Source organism: Dromaius novaehollandiae, chromosome 3, assembly GCF_036370855.1.
Source record: "Dromaius novaehollandiae isolate bDroNov1 chromosome 3, bDroNov1.hap1, whole genome shotgun sequence".
Classification (NCBI taxonomy): Eukaryota; Metazoa; Chordata; class Aves; order Casuariiformes; family Dromaiidae; genus Dromaius; species Dromaius novaehollandiae.
In genome coordinates, this window is record NC_088100.1 from 119,987,799 (window position 1) to 120,006,064 (window position 18,266).

The 18,266-nt window shown below is 40.9% G+C and overlaps 1 protein-coding gene across 4 annotated transcripts; it reads right to left on the bottom strand.

The window, feature by feature from the left end:
• Positions 1–822: 822 nt before the first annotated feature.
• BROX (BRO1 domain and CAAX motif containing) lies at positions 823–18,216 on the bottom strand. Of its 4 annotated transcripts, none has more exons than XM_064509980.1 (13): positions 18,054–18,216; positions 16,496–16,625; positions 15,602–15,708; positions 13,957–14,053; positions 12,498–12,593; positions 11,771–11,843; positions 11,291–11,396; positions 10,648–10,737; positions 9,748–9,833; positions 8,669–8,750; positions 7,390–7,540; positions 5,793–5,952; positions 823–5,302 (listed from the first exon to the last, which is right to left on the bottom strand). In XM_064509980.1, exons 2-13 carry the CDS (start codon positions 16,594–16,596, stop codon positions 5,216–5,218), a joined length of 1,236 nt encoding a protein of 411 aa, XP_064366050.1. In that variant the 5' UTR covers positions 16,597–16,625; positions 18,054–18,216; the 3' UTR covers positions 823–5,215. The 4 variants fall into 4 exon arrangements, with proteins under 4 accessions (XP_064366050.1, XP_025950440.1, XP_025950441.1 ...); XM_026094655.2 differs by lacking the exon at positions 18,054–18,216 and adding an exon at positions 17,481–17,685; XM_026094656.2 differs by lacking the exon at positions 18,054–18,216 and adding an exon at positions 17,423–17,685.
• Positions 18,217–18,266: the final 50 nt, after the last annotated feature.

Genomic DNA, 18,266 nt, shown 5'->3' on the forward strand with positions numbered 1-18,266 from the left:
GAGCTAGAGGACGCAACTACGTGAAAGGACTGCTTGCACTTTAACTATGGGCAGGTTTGGACAATTTGCAGGCTTAGCCTGCGATTAAGGACAGGTAAAATGGGGAGCAGTGCAGCAGAGAAAAGCATGAGGCACAAAGGCACAAGCCTATGTAAACTGATCTCTCCAGGAAAGTGCGAAAGAGGCAACTGCAAGTTTTCAAGTATGCTATACTCGGAAGTAATTTTTAGTGTTCTGCCTCCTTAGGCTCATTTTCATATAAAAACTGAAGTAAAGCCTCAGAGGCTAAAAGTCATTAGTGTGTTTTTACACTAAAAACTGAAAGAGCCAACACCGCCTCTGGAAATGAAAAATCATGTTTCCTACTAACCTATTTGCCATCTGCTGGCAGTTTAGAGAAGTGTCCAGCAAATCTGCATTTGCCAAATGACCCTTTAATGTAGTATGCCAAATATCCTATGACAGCACAGAACTTCGCAAGCACTCCGATTTTGCACTGGCGCACAAAAAACAAGTCTTAAAAAAAAAAAAAACCCAGAAGTTTGGAAATTCCACCTTCTCTCTTCCTGCCACATAACTTCACATGCGTAATTGTAGCTGCCGATTTGCTTCCTCATGTACCCAATTCATGCAACTGTGTGAACTGTGTACCTGTCACACAACTGTGACTTGCTTAGTCAAACCCCTCTTTAGGCATATTCCAAAAATTAAGTGTTGTCTTTTCATTACTATATTTGTATTAAATTGGAGAAAGTAACATTCAATGCAGGCCCTATTTCTTTCTACTAAAAATTTTAAATAATGAAACAAAAAAATAACACATTGATTGCTTATTTTTATTTTAAATAGTATTCTGAAACTGATGGTTATATACAAATTTTCAAACTATCAAACCTAAGACTGCATGGTGACTGTCTTCATAAAATAAGGCTGCTTGGTCAATCTCACCAGGGTTTATTCCATTCAATTAATTAATCGGAGTATACACTTGCTTCAAATACTAGTTTGTAACCCACACAGATGCCAGCTCGAAACAAGGTGGGCCTTACTACACGAAAAGCTGCTCAAGAGCCCCCTCAGTTGCTGAGTGACATTTGTTGGAATTTGAAAGCGTCTCCAGTGGGGAACAATTGGAGCAAACCCATGATCTGCTGCGGAAGGGCCGCAATGCTGCGCCCTCAGGATCTAGAGACAGACCCCCCCCACTACAGGGGTCTTCCATGCCAGACAGTCATTTTCAGTGGGTTTTATTCCTCCCTTAATCAGGCCAGTCTGTCTGTCTGTCTGTGTGTGTGTGTGTGACACACACACACACAAAACAGTCTAGCTCACACTGCTTTAATTTGGCAACAATGATCTTTAGAGACAGACTTTTAGGGATAATAAGCATGAACAGGATTTACGTTAATGCTGAAGCTTCGGGCTTAGATGCTAGGCATAGGGACGAGACAAAATATTATATATGATCCCCCAGGCAAATCCTAAGCCATGAACTTAACTTCTCTGAAATGACATGGAAAATAGAAGAATTACTGTCTCATGTTCCCTCTGCACTGAAGATAGAGATACACTTCATAAGTTTATTTTATACATAGACAATTAAAAATGCATTTTAGTAATATTTCCCATAAAAATTGTACCAATACCACAGTACGGAAATCAGGGCAACGAAATTAAAAAGACAGGAAGAAATATTTACAAACACATTGTATTGTACTGAAATTGCAAGATTAGAAATTTCTAAAGTGCAAAGTTGGCTATATTCTACACAGATACAGGTATGTTTTCTTGCTTATACTATGAACCAATACCATCATTACAGACACCACATATTCATGCTGAACATTCAAGTGACCAAACGTTATCCTTAGGCTGACAGGCAAAACTCCCTACTGCATCCAGCGGGAGGCAGCCATTGGCATCCAAGGGCTAAATTCAGTCCTTTGGTTCTAGGAGTGTCACATGCCAGATGGAGATTAACTACTGTAAACCCAGGAATATGAAACATCAAGGAAGTGTAAAGGTCTCAAAGTATAATTCTCAGAGAGCTTACTGATTTGCTTTTTAGCATATTAAGATGATCAGTGCATTTTTAAAAGCACAAAAATAGAGGGCCCAATGCTCAGTATTTTATTCAGCAGCAGTTTTGTCCTAGTTCAGACTGAGCACAAGTTTTTAAGACATTATTATATGAACAACATTGGCAGGTTTAGCCATTTAGCCATCAGAGCCTCTAAACCCAGAGAGAGGCCACAAAAATGGGCTCTCGCATCATGAGAATATTAAAAACATCAGCATCCAAAATACATTTTTAAAAAAATTATTACAGGAAACTGTAATAGGAGGAAAGTGGCTGCTAGGTTTCCAGGTTAACTGAAACTCCCAGTCAAGTCACCTATATTTCTCAGGATACTGGACAGTTAATCTAAATATTATGTAGAATAATTCTCACCACTTCCACGCAAAACCAAAGGGAAAAAACTGCCTGTTGACTGACAGCAATCTATAGATTTGCTTGGCAAAGCAAACAATCTCAAGTTCCTTATTCTTGGGCAAAACTGTTCAATGTTTGCCATAGGATTTTAAACTACAAGTAAACAAAGTTTGTCTTGAAAAGCAATATAAGTAAATTACTTTGTTCCATTAGGCTATTTTTAAACTACTACATAATATTTACTGAAACAGCTATGGCATAAGAGGTTACACAGCTAGGCTTAAGTAATGCCATAATCTGACACAATCCAGTTGCTTATACCCAAAGCTATTTACAGGGAATTTGATTCAAACAAACCACTTGGTCTGAGAAAGCATCCAAAGAATTAAAAATTGCAATTCCATAAAATAATATTTTCTAAGATGTTTTGGGGGAATGATTTAGTCAAGATTTGCTCTTTTTATTTCAAGATATACATACACTGAAATACACCCATGGTGAAAAGCCTCACTGGAAACGAGTCCCAGCACACACATGCGCATCAGCAAACAAAGGTGAGCCTGTGCCATAGTGCGTAGCAGATGGGAGGGAAAGTGAGGGGGAAAAAGGAAAATGGAATCTAGTGTGTTTAGAAAGAACCATTAAGTAGGTTGAGACCTGTCAGCACTGACAGACAGACTTCTGAAAAACAATGAGCAACTGACAAATCATGATTACGAAATCCAGCTAATTGAGTCTTGATCCTTAAAGGGGTCAGGCTAAGCAGATGCAGATGACTACAGCTGTAGTAAGTTTTTAGGAGTATTAAAATATCTGCATTGGCAGAGTAGCTCCACACTCCATTCTGGCAAATCCTAAGCTGGGTCTTTTAGCTATGCAAGAAGCCTAAAAAGTCAACTGATCAAGTTATGAAGAGATCTGAGTAATTCTTCATCAAATACACCCCAGTCACCTCTTTCTGTATGCTGTGCAGTTGGAAGGAATGGACATATTTTTGATATAAATCTCTCCAGATACTTATTATCCTCCACCCACATAAGCTCCTTCAAAACAGAAACTTGTTCTCCCAAGGTGATCCTCTGGATTTTGTACTTGTTTTTAATGTGCAGAACTGGTTGAAAGAAAGATTCATCACTGGATGGAGTGAGTTTTGCATTTGATTCACCCATGGCAGTCAGCGTTAAGATTCTCTTTGTCTTTTACAGCAATGATTGTGTACTTTGGTCCAATATCCAAGGAAAAGTCTTGTGTTCATATTAACTCCCTCAGTAGTTTTTGTTCCACAGACCTTCAAGGAGCTACACACCTGGTAAGCTGGTCCAGTCCCACAAAAGATTTCGAACACAGAACCACTGAATTAGACTACAGTGAACCAAACAGTACAATGCAAGGAATACGTCCATGGTATCTGTCGTGCTAAGTGCATATATCACCAAACTTCGTTTAAACAGGAACATTTTCGGGCTGTTCAGTTTCTTTCTCAGATAGAATGAAACACAGCAACTGCAACCTGGAGATTGCAAGGCTCTCACTTCAACACACACACCAGATATCATTCTTTCACATTTGCAATAAATCAGAAAGCCTTTGTTGACAGGGATGTTTTGGAGTGCTCAGTACTAAAGAATACTATCACATTTTCCACAGTAGGAAGATACGGAAGAAGCAAATTCTGCAGAGTACTTTCCTCCTCTGTCTTCGCTGGACTTGGCTTTTGGAAAATTCTCTTCATATGGAGCCGATTTCAGTGTGATACTGAGAAAGCTGGGAAATAGCACTGTTTACATATGGTGTAAAGGAAATCTAGAGCTTGATGTCCCAACTGTGTCATTAGCTCTTCAGCTAATCTTTCCTACCTGTTCTCCCGATGGCTTCTCACAGACACTACCCAGATGGAAACAAAGCATCTTAATTACAACCCCATTATCTTATGCATGACAACTTCATGCATCCAAATTGAGCTCTTCTAGCGCCAGGGGATTTCAACCATCTGCAGCTCTTAACCTTTTAAAATCTTTCAGAATTCAAGAACTATGAATGAATGACACTGATGCATTACCTTTAAGAGCTTTCTCATTACTTGCTGCATCACTTTCACATGCAATCTGACATAAAGGATTTTGATTTAAGGACAGTCTAGCTTAAATACCTTATTGTAAACTCTGATACGGGAACCCAAATCTATAAAGGAAAGAACAGAGTCCAATAGTTTTAGAAGAATATAAACTGTGCTCCAATTATGCAGAACTCCAAGTTTTCCAAATTCTGTGAAAGTCCTGTGAAACACTATACAAATGCTACATACCAAATCCAGCTTTTCTTCAGTCACTGCAGTTAAGTGAATCAGAACATGACAGGGAGTTAAGCCTTTGGGACAAACCTAAACAAATACAACTGTTCATGCTAAGATCTGTTTGTAGAATTTGACATTATATAGCATATAATTTCATGGAAAATCCTCAACTGTTACAGTCATGATTCTTCCTTTGCTATTTGTGGGTAGAAACTAAACCCACAAAAAGAAACTCTCTAGAGGCACAACAGGGACATTTAAGCCCATTCATTCTATGATATCCCGCTAAAACCACAAATAAGTCAAATATAAATACATTTCTTCTAGAAATCCACCACATTCTCAGGCAAGATAGATCCATACTAATAAAAACAAATTAAATTAGTATTCTAATTTAAAAAGAAGAATCAGAAAAAGGAGGATCAGAACTAAGAGCCCCAAAGTCCAATTAATATAGTTTTAAAGGGAATTCAAAGCACTTATGGCACTTAAGAAATCTGGCAGCCGCTGTCTTTCTGAGGCTTTATATCTGGTTCCTTCAGAGGTTTTACATCTTCATCTGGTTTCGGTTTAGCCTGCAAACAAAAAGAAAAAAGATTTAAAATACCACAAGTAAAAACCACTATGTTTGCCAAGTATTCATGTACTGCTAACTTTACGTATGCTAATGTAATAGTCCCCTCTCTTCTCAAAGCTGAAGGCTTTGAACAAAGCGTGTGTGCAGGAGGAAGTCAAGTCTTCTCTATTTCGGTATCCTTAAATGGATCCTTTTTAAAAAGAAATTTTCTATAGCATTCAATCCTGTAGCATCTCAGTATCTTACACACGTTACTCAATTTCCTCCTGCTCAGGACTTGGTGACCCCCTAACTTCCATATGCTGACAGGGCAATACGAGAGAGCAACTGACTTGCCTCTTTGCACAGTACAAGTCTGAACTCGGGTGGTAGCCTGATGTCTATGCCCTACACTGAGCTGGGGAGCATGTCAGAGGAGCAAAATGGCAACTTTGTATTATACATACAATAAAGCTGATGGGAAAGAACAGTAAATAAGCTAATCTTACAGTATCATCCTTTGGCCTCTTGGTGAGATCAAATGCAGCAAGTGTTTCAGGAGTCCAGTGTGCGTTCAGGGCAGGAAATTCAAAAGGAACGGGCTCTACTAAGCCATAGTTTGCTTTCAGTTCCAGCTGGGGAGCGTCTGCTGGCACCTTTTGAAAATAACTGTAATAGAATACAATAACATGTTTTAAACACAGTACACTATCTCTGCAAGTCTCATTTGCAATTCCAAAGAAAAACAACCTGGCCTTTCACAGTGGCTACCATTGCTGCTCTCACTCCATGTCATGAAGGCATCACCCGGCATTCTGCCAACAAGCTTCACAAGAACAAAAGCAGCTCCTCCTTGACATTGTTCCTCCCCCAATAACTAGTTGGGTTCTTTCCTATTTGATAACCATTCTTCCCAGTGCTTCAATGAAAAGAGCAATTTTTGCCCCCCCCCCCCCCTTCTTAAAATCCACATGAGGATTTAAGATACCTCCCAAAAAAGGTGAAGAGGCTGATACAGCTCTTTTCCTCTGCTACTGCAAGATCAGCTTTGGGGTTCCAAAGCACATAACAGTACCAACACTGCAACATCCACAAAGACTTGCTACAATACATAGTCTGAATGAGGGTATAAATCTATCCTATTTCATAATAATTGAAAACTGACAACTACTGGTACACACTACCCTACTTCCTGTGCTTCAGCAGAGCTCTATGGCAGGCACATCTTCCAAAACATGCAAGGGTTACCTGGTTTCTCCTTCACAGTTTGGTTCTAGAGGGACATGGATACGTTGAAATCTCCAGCATATTGTTGTTATAAGCTATGACAACGGTTATTGAAACCAAAGCAGAGCAGAGCATTTTTTTCCTTTCTTCAGTTTATCTTGATGGACTTGACAATCCTTTGCATTTAGTCAATTCTCCTACTATACAGGTCTTTAAATATTGTAAAGGAGGAAATAATATTTACTATGGAATACTAAATCAGGAGAGAAGGAAATCAGCAGGAGAATTCTAAAGTTGAACTAATAATGCTATTTTAAACTGCTTCCAAACTCTTTTTGGAAGAGGCAGTAACTAAAGAATACCCTATTCACACTATTAGTGACACTAGAAGAGCTCCTAGCACTCTAAGCATATTCTTCACTGAAGACTGTGTTTCAACTTCCCTGCTAGCAAGGCAGAATAAGCTACTAGTCTTCTCCATTTCCCCTCTGTCCTCTTTGCCTGCTAGACCCCAGCAGCAGGGAAGAGGGCATTTAGAGCAACACAGAAATCTCTGCAGGACTCCTTCTCTTGTGCAGAAGAAAAAAGAACAAAGAGGCAGATGACAGAAGAAAGAAAACAGCTTAACCTCTCAACACATCAGCCCAACCTGCCCAGCTGAACTGGCATAGAACAGGGAGAGGGCAACAGTCAACACCAGACCGACAGCAAACATGCTGAGAGGAAGTCGAAGATAAATTTGCAATTCTGCAAATCACATGCTGTGCCTTAAAGGTGTATCAGAACTGGAGAGTAAAATTTACCATCCAGTCCTGAAGCAAAAGCAAATGAGGTATTAACAATCCATACAGAGTACTACACCAACCAGGAATTACTCACATGAATCCATTCTCTCTCTGGCATTTTTCTAGAGTGTTCTTAATCAAACTTCCTAATTTCCTAAAGAAGAGATGTCCAGAAGGTTTGGCTGTAGTCCCAGGCCCTTTGGTTTCTCCATATTCTTTGCATAATGCTTCAGCCTTGGCAAAAACTTCACAAGAAAGCATCATAATAAAAATCAGTTTACATGAACCTATTAAATGGCAGTTCTGATTTACAGTTGCTTTAGTTTTAAGAGATACCAGACTCCATTCAGACTTCTTATTTCTTGGAAATGAAATAAACATGCTCAAGGGCAGCACCTCCAGCCAAGGTTTACTGCATCCAAAAAGTGACTATGAACAGGAAAAAAAAGATAAGCTTTCTGGGCAGGGAGAAGAGGAACATTCTTACTTGTGGGGCAAAATATAAGAGTAAGCCTAAAAACTCTGGAACATGGTAGGAGACAAGAGAGGGTATGAAAGTGTCTATGCAGTGTTGATGCCCAAAAATAAACAGTAGTTCAATAAGGGCCAGGGAAAGAGGCACTTTTCTCTGAACAGAAGGCACAGTAAAAAACACAAGATTTGTTTTATGGAAAGTAATCCAATTTAGTTTATGCTCTCAATGAATTTTTCCCTTATCTACTTTTGAAATCGATATTAAAACTTTCAAATTAGATGATGTGACTGTTTTTGTGTTGTGGTAAAGTAATGCAGTACAGGCCACTGGGATACAACAACAGTCACCAGTCTTTAGACAAGACAGTTTGAGCAGTATCTTTGCATATGAGCAATACCTTTGAAGAGAAGGATGGGGGGAAAGACCCTGAACTACTGTAATAACTCTAGTTAGCTCCCCTAATCTACCTTCCAAAGGAATAGAAAGGAGAGAAATTATCAAAACCTGTTAAGAAAAAAAAAAAAAAAAAAGCTTAAAAGGCTTTGAGAGGAGTCACAGTGTATTTTCACTATTTAATGCACGATACTGCAACTTTGTGATTTGGAGGTTGCTGTAACTTAACATACAGACCAGAAAATACAATAACCAGACAACTGTTTTTTAAATGGAACTGTAGACGGCTCAAAGCCGGTCTTTATAGGCTGAGAAGTAAAGCTGAAATTTTCTGCAGCCCCATTATGAAAGACAGTCTTCAGTAAGACAGATCTAAAACAGAATATACTGCCTCTGTTCAAAAGTGTGCTGGATTTTCACCAGGAAACCAAACACCACACAATACAGCAAAATAAAACACACATGTCATCACTGAACCCAACCATCCATTCTCAATCACACTTACATTTTTCTGATTCCTGCAGAGATCTGATTGCTTCCCCACACTTATCACCAGTCAGCAAAGTCTGACCATGGTAACAATATGCCTAATAAGAGAAGACAACATCATTATCGGTATCACTGGGCACTTTCCACACCAATTAACTTCTGCTCTTCCTTCCTTACATCAAAGTTGCATCTCTTTGAAGCTGTCATCACCTGCAGAAAGCTGACAATTTGGGAAGGCAAGTCAAAGCAGCACTCACCAATGACCGAGCATATTTACGCTGAACAACGCGGCTCAGCATATGTACACCTAAGATAGGCCTAAAGAAAACTGTCTCAGGTCTGATGTAGTTCAGTCAACAGTAACTTGGAGCTTCATGAGGACTATTTTACCAACAGCAGTAGTACATAGCCTACTTCTCTCCACTGCATCAGTGCGTAGCACTAAATTCCACCAGCAGAAAGAAGACAAGCCCCAGTCAAGTTTACAAAAGTGAAGACTCCAAAAACTAAACCACCTGAACACTCAATACTCAGTTCTGACTCTCCCTCACCTCTCACGCTTGCTAATAAAACATGAAGCTTTTAGATACAGTTTTAAAGCAAGAGAAAGACGACTTTAACTGTTCAGTTTCAGGCTTTTTCACAGTACAAAAGAGAGATCATAGGTTCTGACAGGCTACAAGAAATAAACAGCAAGTCCAGTAGCTGATGATCCCTAGAGTGCCACTGCACTTGCTAAGAGATCAGCCATGCAAAAGAGACAGGACCCGGAATGGCAACAAACATTATCTGATGCGGTTTCATTCAGAGCTTTAGAAAAGATGATCATGTTTGAATTATGCCTAGAATCAGACTGTGATACAGATAATGGAAGATAAGTATTATGCTCAGTCTGACCTGATTCACCTATCTCTAAGTGATGGCAATAAATTCTATATAGCAGGGATTTCACCTGGCTCAATAAAAACACTTTGAATGCCATTGACACTGCAGAGTATCTCTTCACAGCATGATAACAAGGTCAAGACAACAACTCAGCTCCCATTCCCTGTCTGGACAACATTAAAAACTGATCAATGTCAACCCAGTACTTACATAGGCCATATAGAAACAGGTCTTCAAGTTTAAATACTTTCTCCATTTACCTACATAGGTTGGATCCAAACTGGATAATGTTTGATCTATGAACAAGCAAGCAACATTACTCTAAGACATTTGGAAACACAAAAATCCCATATAAACTCAAAGAGCAGACTTCTTAAACTCTGCAATGGATCTTAACTACAAAGTGGTTAGAAACAAGCGACAAAAATTATTCCTGCAAAGGCACAGAGAAACCATAAAAAAACCAAGCATGCATTTCATTGAACTATCATGCAGTTGTTCCTGGAACCCCTGGAACTGCTGACCACTAAGTCTGGAAGGCTAATTTTCCTAAATATTTCTAGGTAACATTTCCAAGTTTGTTCCTAGTTTAATTTCAAGTAGTGACCTAAAAAAGTCCATGTATGTTACAGTATTCCATCACCCACACTGACTCCCACATTTTTGCCCTTTTCTGACTCGCCTCAGTAAGCCCACAGATCAGCTTGCTCATTTGGAAGGATGTACATAATTAACCTGCTGCACGCTTTCCAGTCTGCGTCATACTCTGCTTGCCAGAGAGAGCTGAACATGCTCTGTTTACATCAACCATTTATTTGCTGGCAAGACCTGCTATTACATGTATCAAGACATTACTCTGTCTTCTAGCTCCTCGCACTAGCATTTCCTACCAGTAGGTACAGAAGAAGATGCCTACAAAAAAATAAGGCCTATCAAAATATATCTGTCACATTGGTAACTCAAACCTTGCATACATTAAAAAGAAACTAAACATGCAAAGCGTATCCACTGAGAAACAGCACTAATACCACAATTGATGGGCGGGTGAAGTATGTCTGCTGGCAAGAATGCATAAACTAGGTCACTAAGGATACAAAACAAGACACTTACCAGCTTTTTGGTAGAAGTTAGCTGTTTCGTAAGCAAGAGCAGCTATTAAACCTGGATTATGTTTCAACTCAATAGCCCGGGCAATTGTCACTGAAAGAAAATCCCACGCCACAGTATTAAAGTTTAATTGAAAGTGTCGCATCAAACTTAGCAAAGGTATTTAGCACTTTAACACCCCTGCATAAGCAGAAAACAAGAATTATGTTCTCACAAGTCAAACAGAGGACAGAATGAAGACAGACTGTTACTTGAATAGGGCGATTCCAAATTAATAGAAAAACTGAAAGAAGATTAGTCAGAAGATTAATGAGTAAACAGAAGCACCAAGTATTTTTAAGTAAATGAACTGGAATTTATGCTAGGCAAGAATGGTGTTGGAGAGACTGCATGAAAGGAAAAAAGAGGACTGTCACACACAAGTTCTTCACAACCAGTCAAATTTGTAATATCAGACTGATCTTTGGTGTTTCCTCCTCCTATAACGGGAACTTAAGTTTCTTTAGAAACAACCCTCCCCACTAAGCCACAGTACTTCAGGAGAAAACTATCATCGTTACCAAGCAGACTCGATGAGACATCAAAAAAACCCACAGACAAAGACTGTCACTTCCCACCCCCAACAAACAAGCAAATTTAAAGATACCTTCTTGAGCTTCAGCTTGGCACTGTATGATGTAAGAGTCTATAAGTCGAGCTTCTAAATCTCTTCCCTTTTCTACAGGTGTAATCAATTTTGGAATATGACTTTCCTAAGGACAAAGTAAGTTAGTTAAGCTTAGTATCACTATCCCTAATTCAAAGCAAGTCCCTAAATGGGACTATTTGATGCTATTCCCAAAAGGATGCAACACTGAGTGAGGATCACAAGATGCCTGGCTACATTGTTGCACATGCTACTGCCCAGACTTGATTACTACTCCAATGCCACTGGGAAACAGCAGCAGAAACTGAGTGGTAGCACAACAAATTAACACCCTTCTCTTTTCTGTATCATTCAGAGAGTATGACCTGTTTGCTCAAATATTCTCTAACTTCATCAGAAAAGCAAAGCCCTTCTAAGACAAGACACCAAGTACTCTAACCAGAGACAACCTAAGGAACAGACAGCAAAAAAATTTTCTACCTTCAAATGTTTAAAAATCCCAGCTGCTATCTTCAGGCTTCTGTGAACATCTTTTGCTTCATCTTCTGTTATACTAAGAAAGGGCAGAACACAGAATGAATCACAGGAAAGGACCTCTGATGTCATTTAGTCCCACCTCCTGCTTGGAGCAGGACTATTGCTAACAGCAGAACTGGTCAGCTATGGCCTTGTCTAGCTGAATCTTGGTGTCCTTCAAGAACAGAGTCCACAGTCCCTCTAAGTAACCTCTGCAGCGCTACCCTTCTGGTGAAGAAGTTTCTTGTAACACCCAATCATTAAATAATCAAACAAAACTAATGGGGGGGGGGGGGGGAGAGTAACACCTAGTAATGACTACCAACTGAAAGGGAGCCTCAAGAAACCCGTAGGGTTAAGAGGCAGCAGAGCTGTGATTTTGAGAATTTAAATCTTGGAACTTGACATCTAGAGCAGGACTGATGAAGGGTTTATTCACAGCTAATGCTTTCCCTACATCACAGTCATATAGTATTAATACACTGTTCATAGATGCAAGGAGGGATTGAGGTGCACTTGGACATTAAAGCACATGAATGAAGGCCAACTGCCTCCTTGAACTCATAGCCATGTCTGTTGGACACACGCTACAACAGTCAAAACTCAAAATCTACTCAATTTTTCGTGGAATGTTGCTGCAATGGAATTACTAAGAAAAAAAGAAAAAAAAAAAAAAAAAAAAACCACTTACTCTTCTTTTCCAGCGAGTCTTGATGCATATTTTGTGTACCACAGAGCTACATTAAATCCCATGGAAACCAGTTCAAACACTGCATCCTGCTGGGAACTAAAGAGACAGAAACCCCAAAACAACCCCCAAACAATTTAATGCTTTCCATTTTGTTGTGACAAATTCTCCCTTCGAATTCTGCAGCATAAGTTGGCATTTCTCTCTGTAAAATAGTTTTAATTTAAGAAGTCAATAATTTCCAATTCAGAATTTCCTATTTGTTGAATTGCCTAAAAGAGACTTCAGTTTTTGCTTACTTCCTCCAAGAGCTCATAATTATAATTTCCCACATTCAAATGCCTACCCTTCACATTTGGGAACTTTTATTTTAAAACAGTAACTTGAGATTTGTTTAGCTTTGGGTGTGGCTGACATTTTTCCATCTTTTTTTTAAATTGCACATTTTGTGGAAAGCTTCGCTCTGGAATGCCTACTTTAAAGTTGTAGCTGCTAAGTTCATAAGTCTGCTACATCTCTCAAAATGCATTTTATTGCAAACACGTATACAACTGCAGTCAAATGGCATGTATAAATAGCAGGACATTTCATAGGTTAAAAACACACTTGGTCTTTGAAAAGAGTTAACTTGCCATCACAAGCTCAACGTAGCTTAGAAACTAAACACCTTTAAAAGGAAAGGTGTGGGGGAAATAATGTTGGCACAAGAACAAACAGGTACAACCGTGAAAAAATTTAAAAAAAGAATCCTAACCAATATATTGTCTTCCAAGGGGAATAAGAGCTGTAAGGGAGTTGAACACTACTTCTAGATAACACTTGACAAATCTGTAAGTGTAATTATACAATGGGTTCACTAACAACAGCAACAGGCAACTGAATAATCCAGGAGGTTCTTTGCAGATCTACATTCCTATTTAAAACAAAAGCTTTGTTTGCAGCTTCCACAGCTACTAGGAGTTTCAGAGACCAGGAGGAAAAAAAACCAAGAAAACAAAAAAAGCCCAGACCCTGAGCAACATGCAGACTTCAAAAAAGTCAGAACATACTAATCAAGCAACAGGGCCAAATGAAAGAGTCATTTTTAAACAGCAGTAATCTATGCTATCACATTTAATTCACAAATACTCTTAAAGCTATTTTTTTGCACTCCTCTAGCCAACTGTGCATACAATCTGTAGAAGGATTCACTGCATTTTAGTTGATCTATCATATGTGTATATACACACACACACACACACACACACACACACACACACATAATCACAGATAAAGGCAGCACAGGCTTCAGAACATGCCACACAGAAGAGTACAGCAATTATTAAAAACACAAGGCAACAACTACTTTGTGTCCAAAATTTTGCTACACTTACATTTTCCTTCACACACCAGCTAGCACAGGTACATGTAACAGATCAAAAGAAAATATCTGTGTACCCTATAATGGTGGAAGCATACATACCTTGGAACTTGTCCTTGTAATGTGTCTGTCCATTTGAAATTCTGAATATATCGCAACTTACATTCTTGGGAAGAGTCATCCAGTGAAGTAATAAAACCTATAGAATAAAACACGTACCAAAAGGCAATCTCAAAGTGAGAAACAGAAACAGGTAATGAAAGGAATGGGGATCAATAAGAATACAGATATAGATAAAGGAATGTTTTTGCTGTAGCGCTTAAAGATCTGTGCTATTTCCTGAGGCATTTATTCCTCAGTATCCTGAGAACAGGGCTTACAACGAGACAAAACGGCTAGCATAAGAAACTCCTTGCCCAGTAGCTTATCAATTCAATCCTGTGAGTAGTGATTGTCCAAGGAAAGTCTTGCAGATGTTTGCATGCCCCCATATGGTAACTAGTGGGGATTTTGGCTGGCCCAGCTGGGGCTGTTCAAGGTGAGTCCATGACTGTCCCTGCTACTGCAGTGGTGATAGGGGAATTCCAGGAAAAGCTGCTTGGTCAAGAGGGAGAGGGAAAAGGGTTTATAAGCAAGGACTCGCTTAGAGATCAGCTATTTTATCTCAAGGGCTGCAGGAAACTGATTCTTTATATCCAGCTGCTCAGAAAGGGACAGTGAGCAGGAAGGAGCTCATGCTATGGGATGTACAAATGCTAGCATATGCAGACCCAAGAAGGAATTTTCTTGGGTGAAAACTGGCTTACGCCTGCTAGCATTTTACAGAGTTCAAAAATTCAAGACTTGCAACAGCAGCTATTTAGGCTACAATGCTAGATGTTGTCAGATGTTCAGAAAGAGAGAATAGTTGTTTCTTCCCCATGAAGCAGGTTTCAGTGACCAAGCACAATGCTTTCTTGAAGATACTCTTCAAATCTTGTCTGCAGCAACTTGGACTGTTGTCTTACCTTTATCTAGAACGTCTAATTAGCTTACATCCTTCTAGAGACTGAGAGAGCTACAGCAACTTGAACTGTTTCGCTTGCCACAGAGTGAAAAGACAAAACAAAACAAAACACTGTTTTCATGAATCAGCTGATTCCTGACAACTCTCAATCTTAAATAAGTTGTCTGAGTATCTGACTGCTAAGAGGTTATCAAAATATTGGCAGGAGGGAAGTTTCAAGGAAATGTGTTTGAGCCATCACAGATGACCATCTACTGAAAATGCAGATGCTACAGTAACAAGAAGCTACATATGTACCTAAAATAAGCAGCAGAAAAAGTATAAACTTGCAAGAGTCTATTGTCTAGCTTTAGACAAATCAGGAGTTTACACTAAAGAAGGAACCCTAGCAACTAAGTAACAGATTCAAATTGTTCTAAAGGAGCAATTCAGTACAATCTAATTTTAGAAACAGAGAAATGGAGTCTCCTCCAGCAGAAAGCTGGGCGAGGTTAAAACGAGAAGACAGGACTGCCAACACCCGGTACTGGCAGGTCACAAAGGATACCGAAACCTGCAGAAAGGGCCTGGTGAGTCCTCATGATTGGTAACAAGCAGGGGACCCACAAAGATACTTGCCTTCCTAAGAAGCACAGAACTTCTTGATACAAGATTAGCACAACATATATTCTTAGCAGTGTCATTAAAACTCAAATTCTATGAAAGACCTCTTGACTTATTAGTAGTTTTGCATGTTCCTACCTTGCAAGAGTGAGAAGTACAAGTCAGTTGCATTCTTCATCATTTCTGGATTACAACTCAAGTCAGTAAACAGCTCCAACAGTCGTGTTCGAGATAATCTTAAATCACTGTACGGAGGAAAAAAAAGGAAGAAAAAGGAAACAAAGAAAATTTACTCCAAAATGTTCTATTAAAAATATATACCATCACAACTTGCTCTTTTAGCTAAGAAAGTGAAACTGGTATTCAGCTTAGCTATCTTAATGCAAGGAGTTCTTTAGGTACTTAGCAAGAAGCTAATAAACATAGAAAAAAATCTTATCTCCTCTGGATACATAAGATTATCCAAAATGGACTGTACTTTAAACCAAAGAATCAGATAGCAACAGATAACCACTACTCACTATCAATTTCTTGTTCAAACACAGACTAAAAAGAAATACTCCTTTATTCACAATGAGGTTGGGTGCAGGGGAAGGGAAGAGAAGTAACAAGCAGAAATATTCTTCAACATTAAAATGGGATGAGCACACAAATAAATAAGAACAGATCTGCAAAATAAACTGAGATCTCTTTTCATTATACTCCTATCTATAATAGAACACTCACTCCTTATTCATTTATGGAAATTACTTAAAATAATCCTTTTGCAGAAGAATGCACAGTCATCAGAGACACAATGAAATGTTTAGTCTTTTGCCACTGAGTTATTATAATAGGCCTTGCTATACAGTAAAAGGCTTGAAAACTGCATAATTCGTTCTTTGTACTGAACTGCTCAATGTTATCAGTGTTTTATTGTCTCCCAGCCTACACATTTCTAGTATCTTTAGAACAAAAATTTATGAGTAACCATTACTTGTCAAGATGTCCTCTAAACTGTGAGAGAGACTGAAGTAGATCACAAGCACTTACTTGCAAATCTTTGTTGCACCAGGAGTGGTAGCTACCCCATAAAAATTGAAGGAAACAGGAGCTGTGGCCTTCAACGGGTTGCGATGAAACCAGTGGGTCATTTTCTTTCTGTAGTGCTGTTATGCCAAATCTAAAGAACAAAAGGAAACGATTAGCTCTAGTGAAGGGTAAAACTGAGGTGCTGTATGTCTCATGCTTGTCAGCTCAGAAAAATACATTCAAAATGTAAATGGTTAGAAAATAAATGAATTTGCAAAATTTTACAAATAATTACAAGGAAGAGATTAATTTTTTTTTTAAGTTTTCATAGATCTTGTCTTCATCATCCACACACTTAGTATTACAATTTCATTTTGTTGAAACACATAATTTTTCTGAAGCAAAGTAGGGTAGATATATTACTGCATATTTTCTTTCTCAAAAGAACAATTATTAACTCTTCTATGAGACTGTATATTTTCCAACTTAAGTTACAGGTACGCTGCAATTTGTTGAAGTCATTATGACGTGTCTGGTCAAACTATTATTAGCTTTTATTGTGGCACTAAAAGAAACTGAGGTGCCATTACACAGTAAACAATGCTGCAAACATGGATATATTTACGTACATGCAAAAGACCTGGAAATTTGACAGAATACAGCTAAAATGGATTATCTTCTTCCATTTCAATTTCAGATAATGTATGTAACATAAGCATTCCTATGAGATGTTTTTACAAGCTTTTCCCAGTGGTGCAGCGTGGGAGGATGAGATATCACGGGCACAAGCTAAATCAAGGGAGGTGTGTACCGCATAAAAGGAGAAACTTTTTCACCACGAGGACAGTCAGGCAGTGGAACAAGTTGTCCTAAGTGGTGGTGCAGTCTCCATCCTCAAAGCTTTTCAAGACCCTGCCCTTATCAAGGCAGGTTCCGACCCCGGCCCACCTTGCTGCCCGGGCCTGCCCCGCCCCAGGCCGCATCCGCACGGCAGCAGCGCCGTTACCTCGCCGAGGGCCCCAGGCAACCGCCGCGGGCTAACGGCGCACCGGCGCCTGCCCGGGCAGGCGGTGGCGGCGGCGCGGCTCCCGGCGGCGCGAGTCGCGCTGAGTCCCGGGGGGTCCCGGCAGGCAGCCCCGCTCCCACCACCCGCCCCGGGCCGCCGCCGCCGCCGGCACTTCCGCCCGCCGCCGCTTCCGCCCCGGCCGCGCGTTGCCGCCGGTGCGTCACGCAGCGCCCCGCCGCAGGCACCGCGAGCGGAGAGCCGATGTCATCGTTCCGCACAGTGCGGCCGGCCGACCGCATCGATCCCGCCGGCGGTCCCGGCCCCCAACCCCCCCGGCGGCGGCGAGGCAGCGGCTGCCCCCAGGCCGCCTGCGCCAGGCGCGAACGGGCGGGGAGCCTGGGCAAGGCCGAGCTCCCCCTGCCCGGCACCGCCGCGCCCCTGGCGTACGGGCGCTTCCCCGGCCCCGGGAAGCGCCCGGGGAGGCCCCGCGGCCCCCCCGCACCACGCACGGGGATGGGGACGGGACGGGCTTTGCGGCGGCCCCGCCCGGCTGCAAGGGGCGCCGCTACTCACCGGGCGCGGGGGAGCTTCCGCGGCGGTGCGGCCGGCCGGGAGCAGGGGAGGAGCCGAGCGGTGCCGCCCGGCCGCCGAGGCCTGCAGGGAGCGCCCGGAGTCTTGGGCAGCGCCGCGCCACGTGACCCCCACCGCCATGACGCCTACCGAGGCGGAAGCGCGCCGCCTCCGCCGCGCGCGGGCGGGCTAATGGGGAATGGGGGGGCGGTTGCC

Coding starts and splice junctions, on each gene's coding strand:
- BROX (XM_064509980.1), bottom strand. CDS start 16,596: ATGACCCACTGGTTTCATCGCAACCCGTTGAAGGCCACAGCTCCTGTT. Junction 11,844..12,497: donor AGACTCGCTGGAAAAGAAGA/GTAAGTGGTTTT, acceptor GCCCTTTCTTAG/TATAACAGAAGATGAAGCAA. Junction 11,397..11,770: donor GGATTTTTAAACATTTGAAG/GTAGAAAATTTT, acceptor CTTTGTCCTTAG/GAAAGTCATATTCCAAAATT.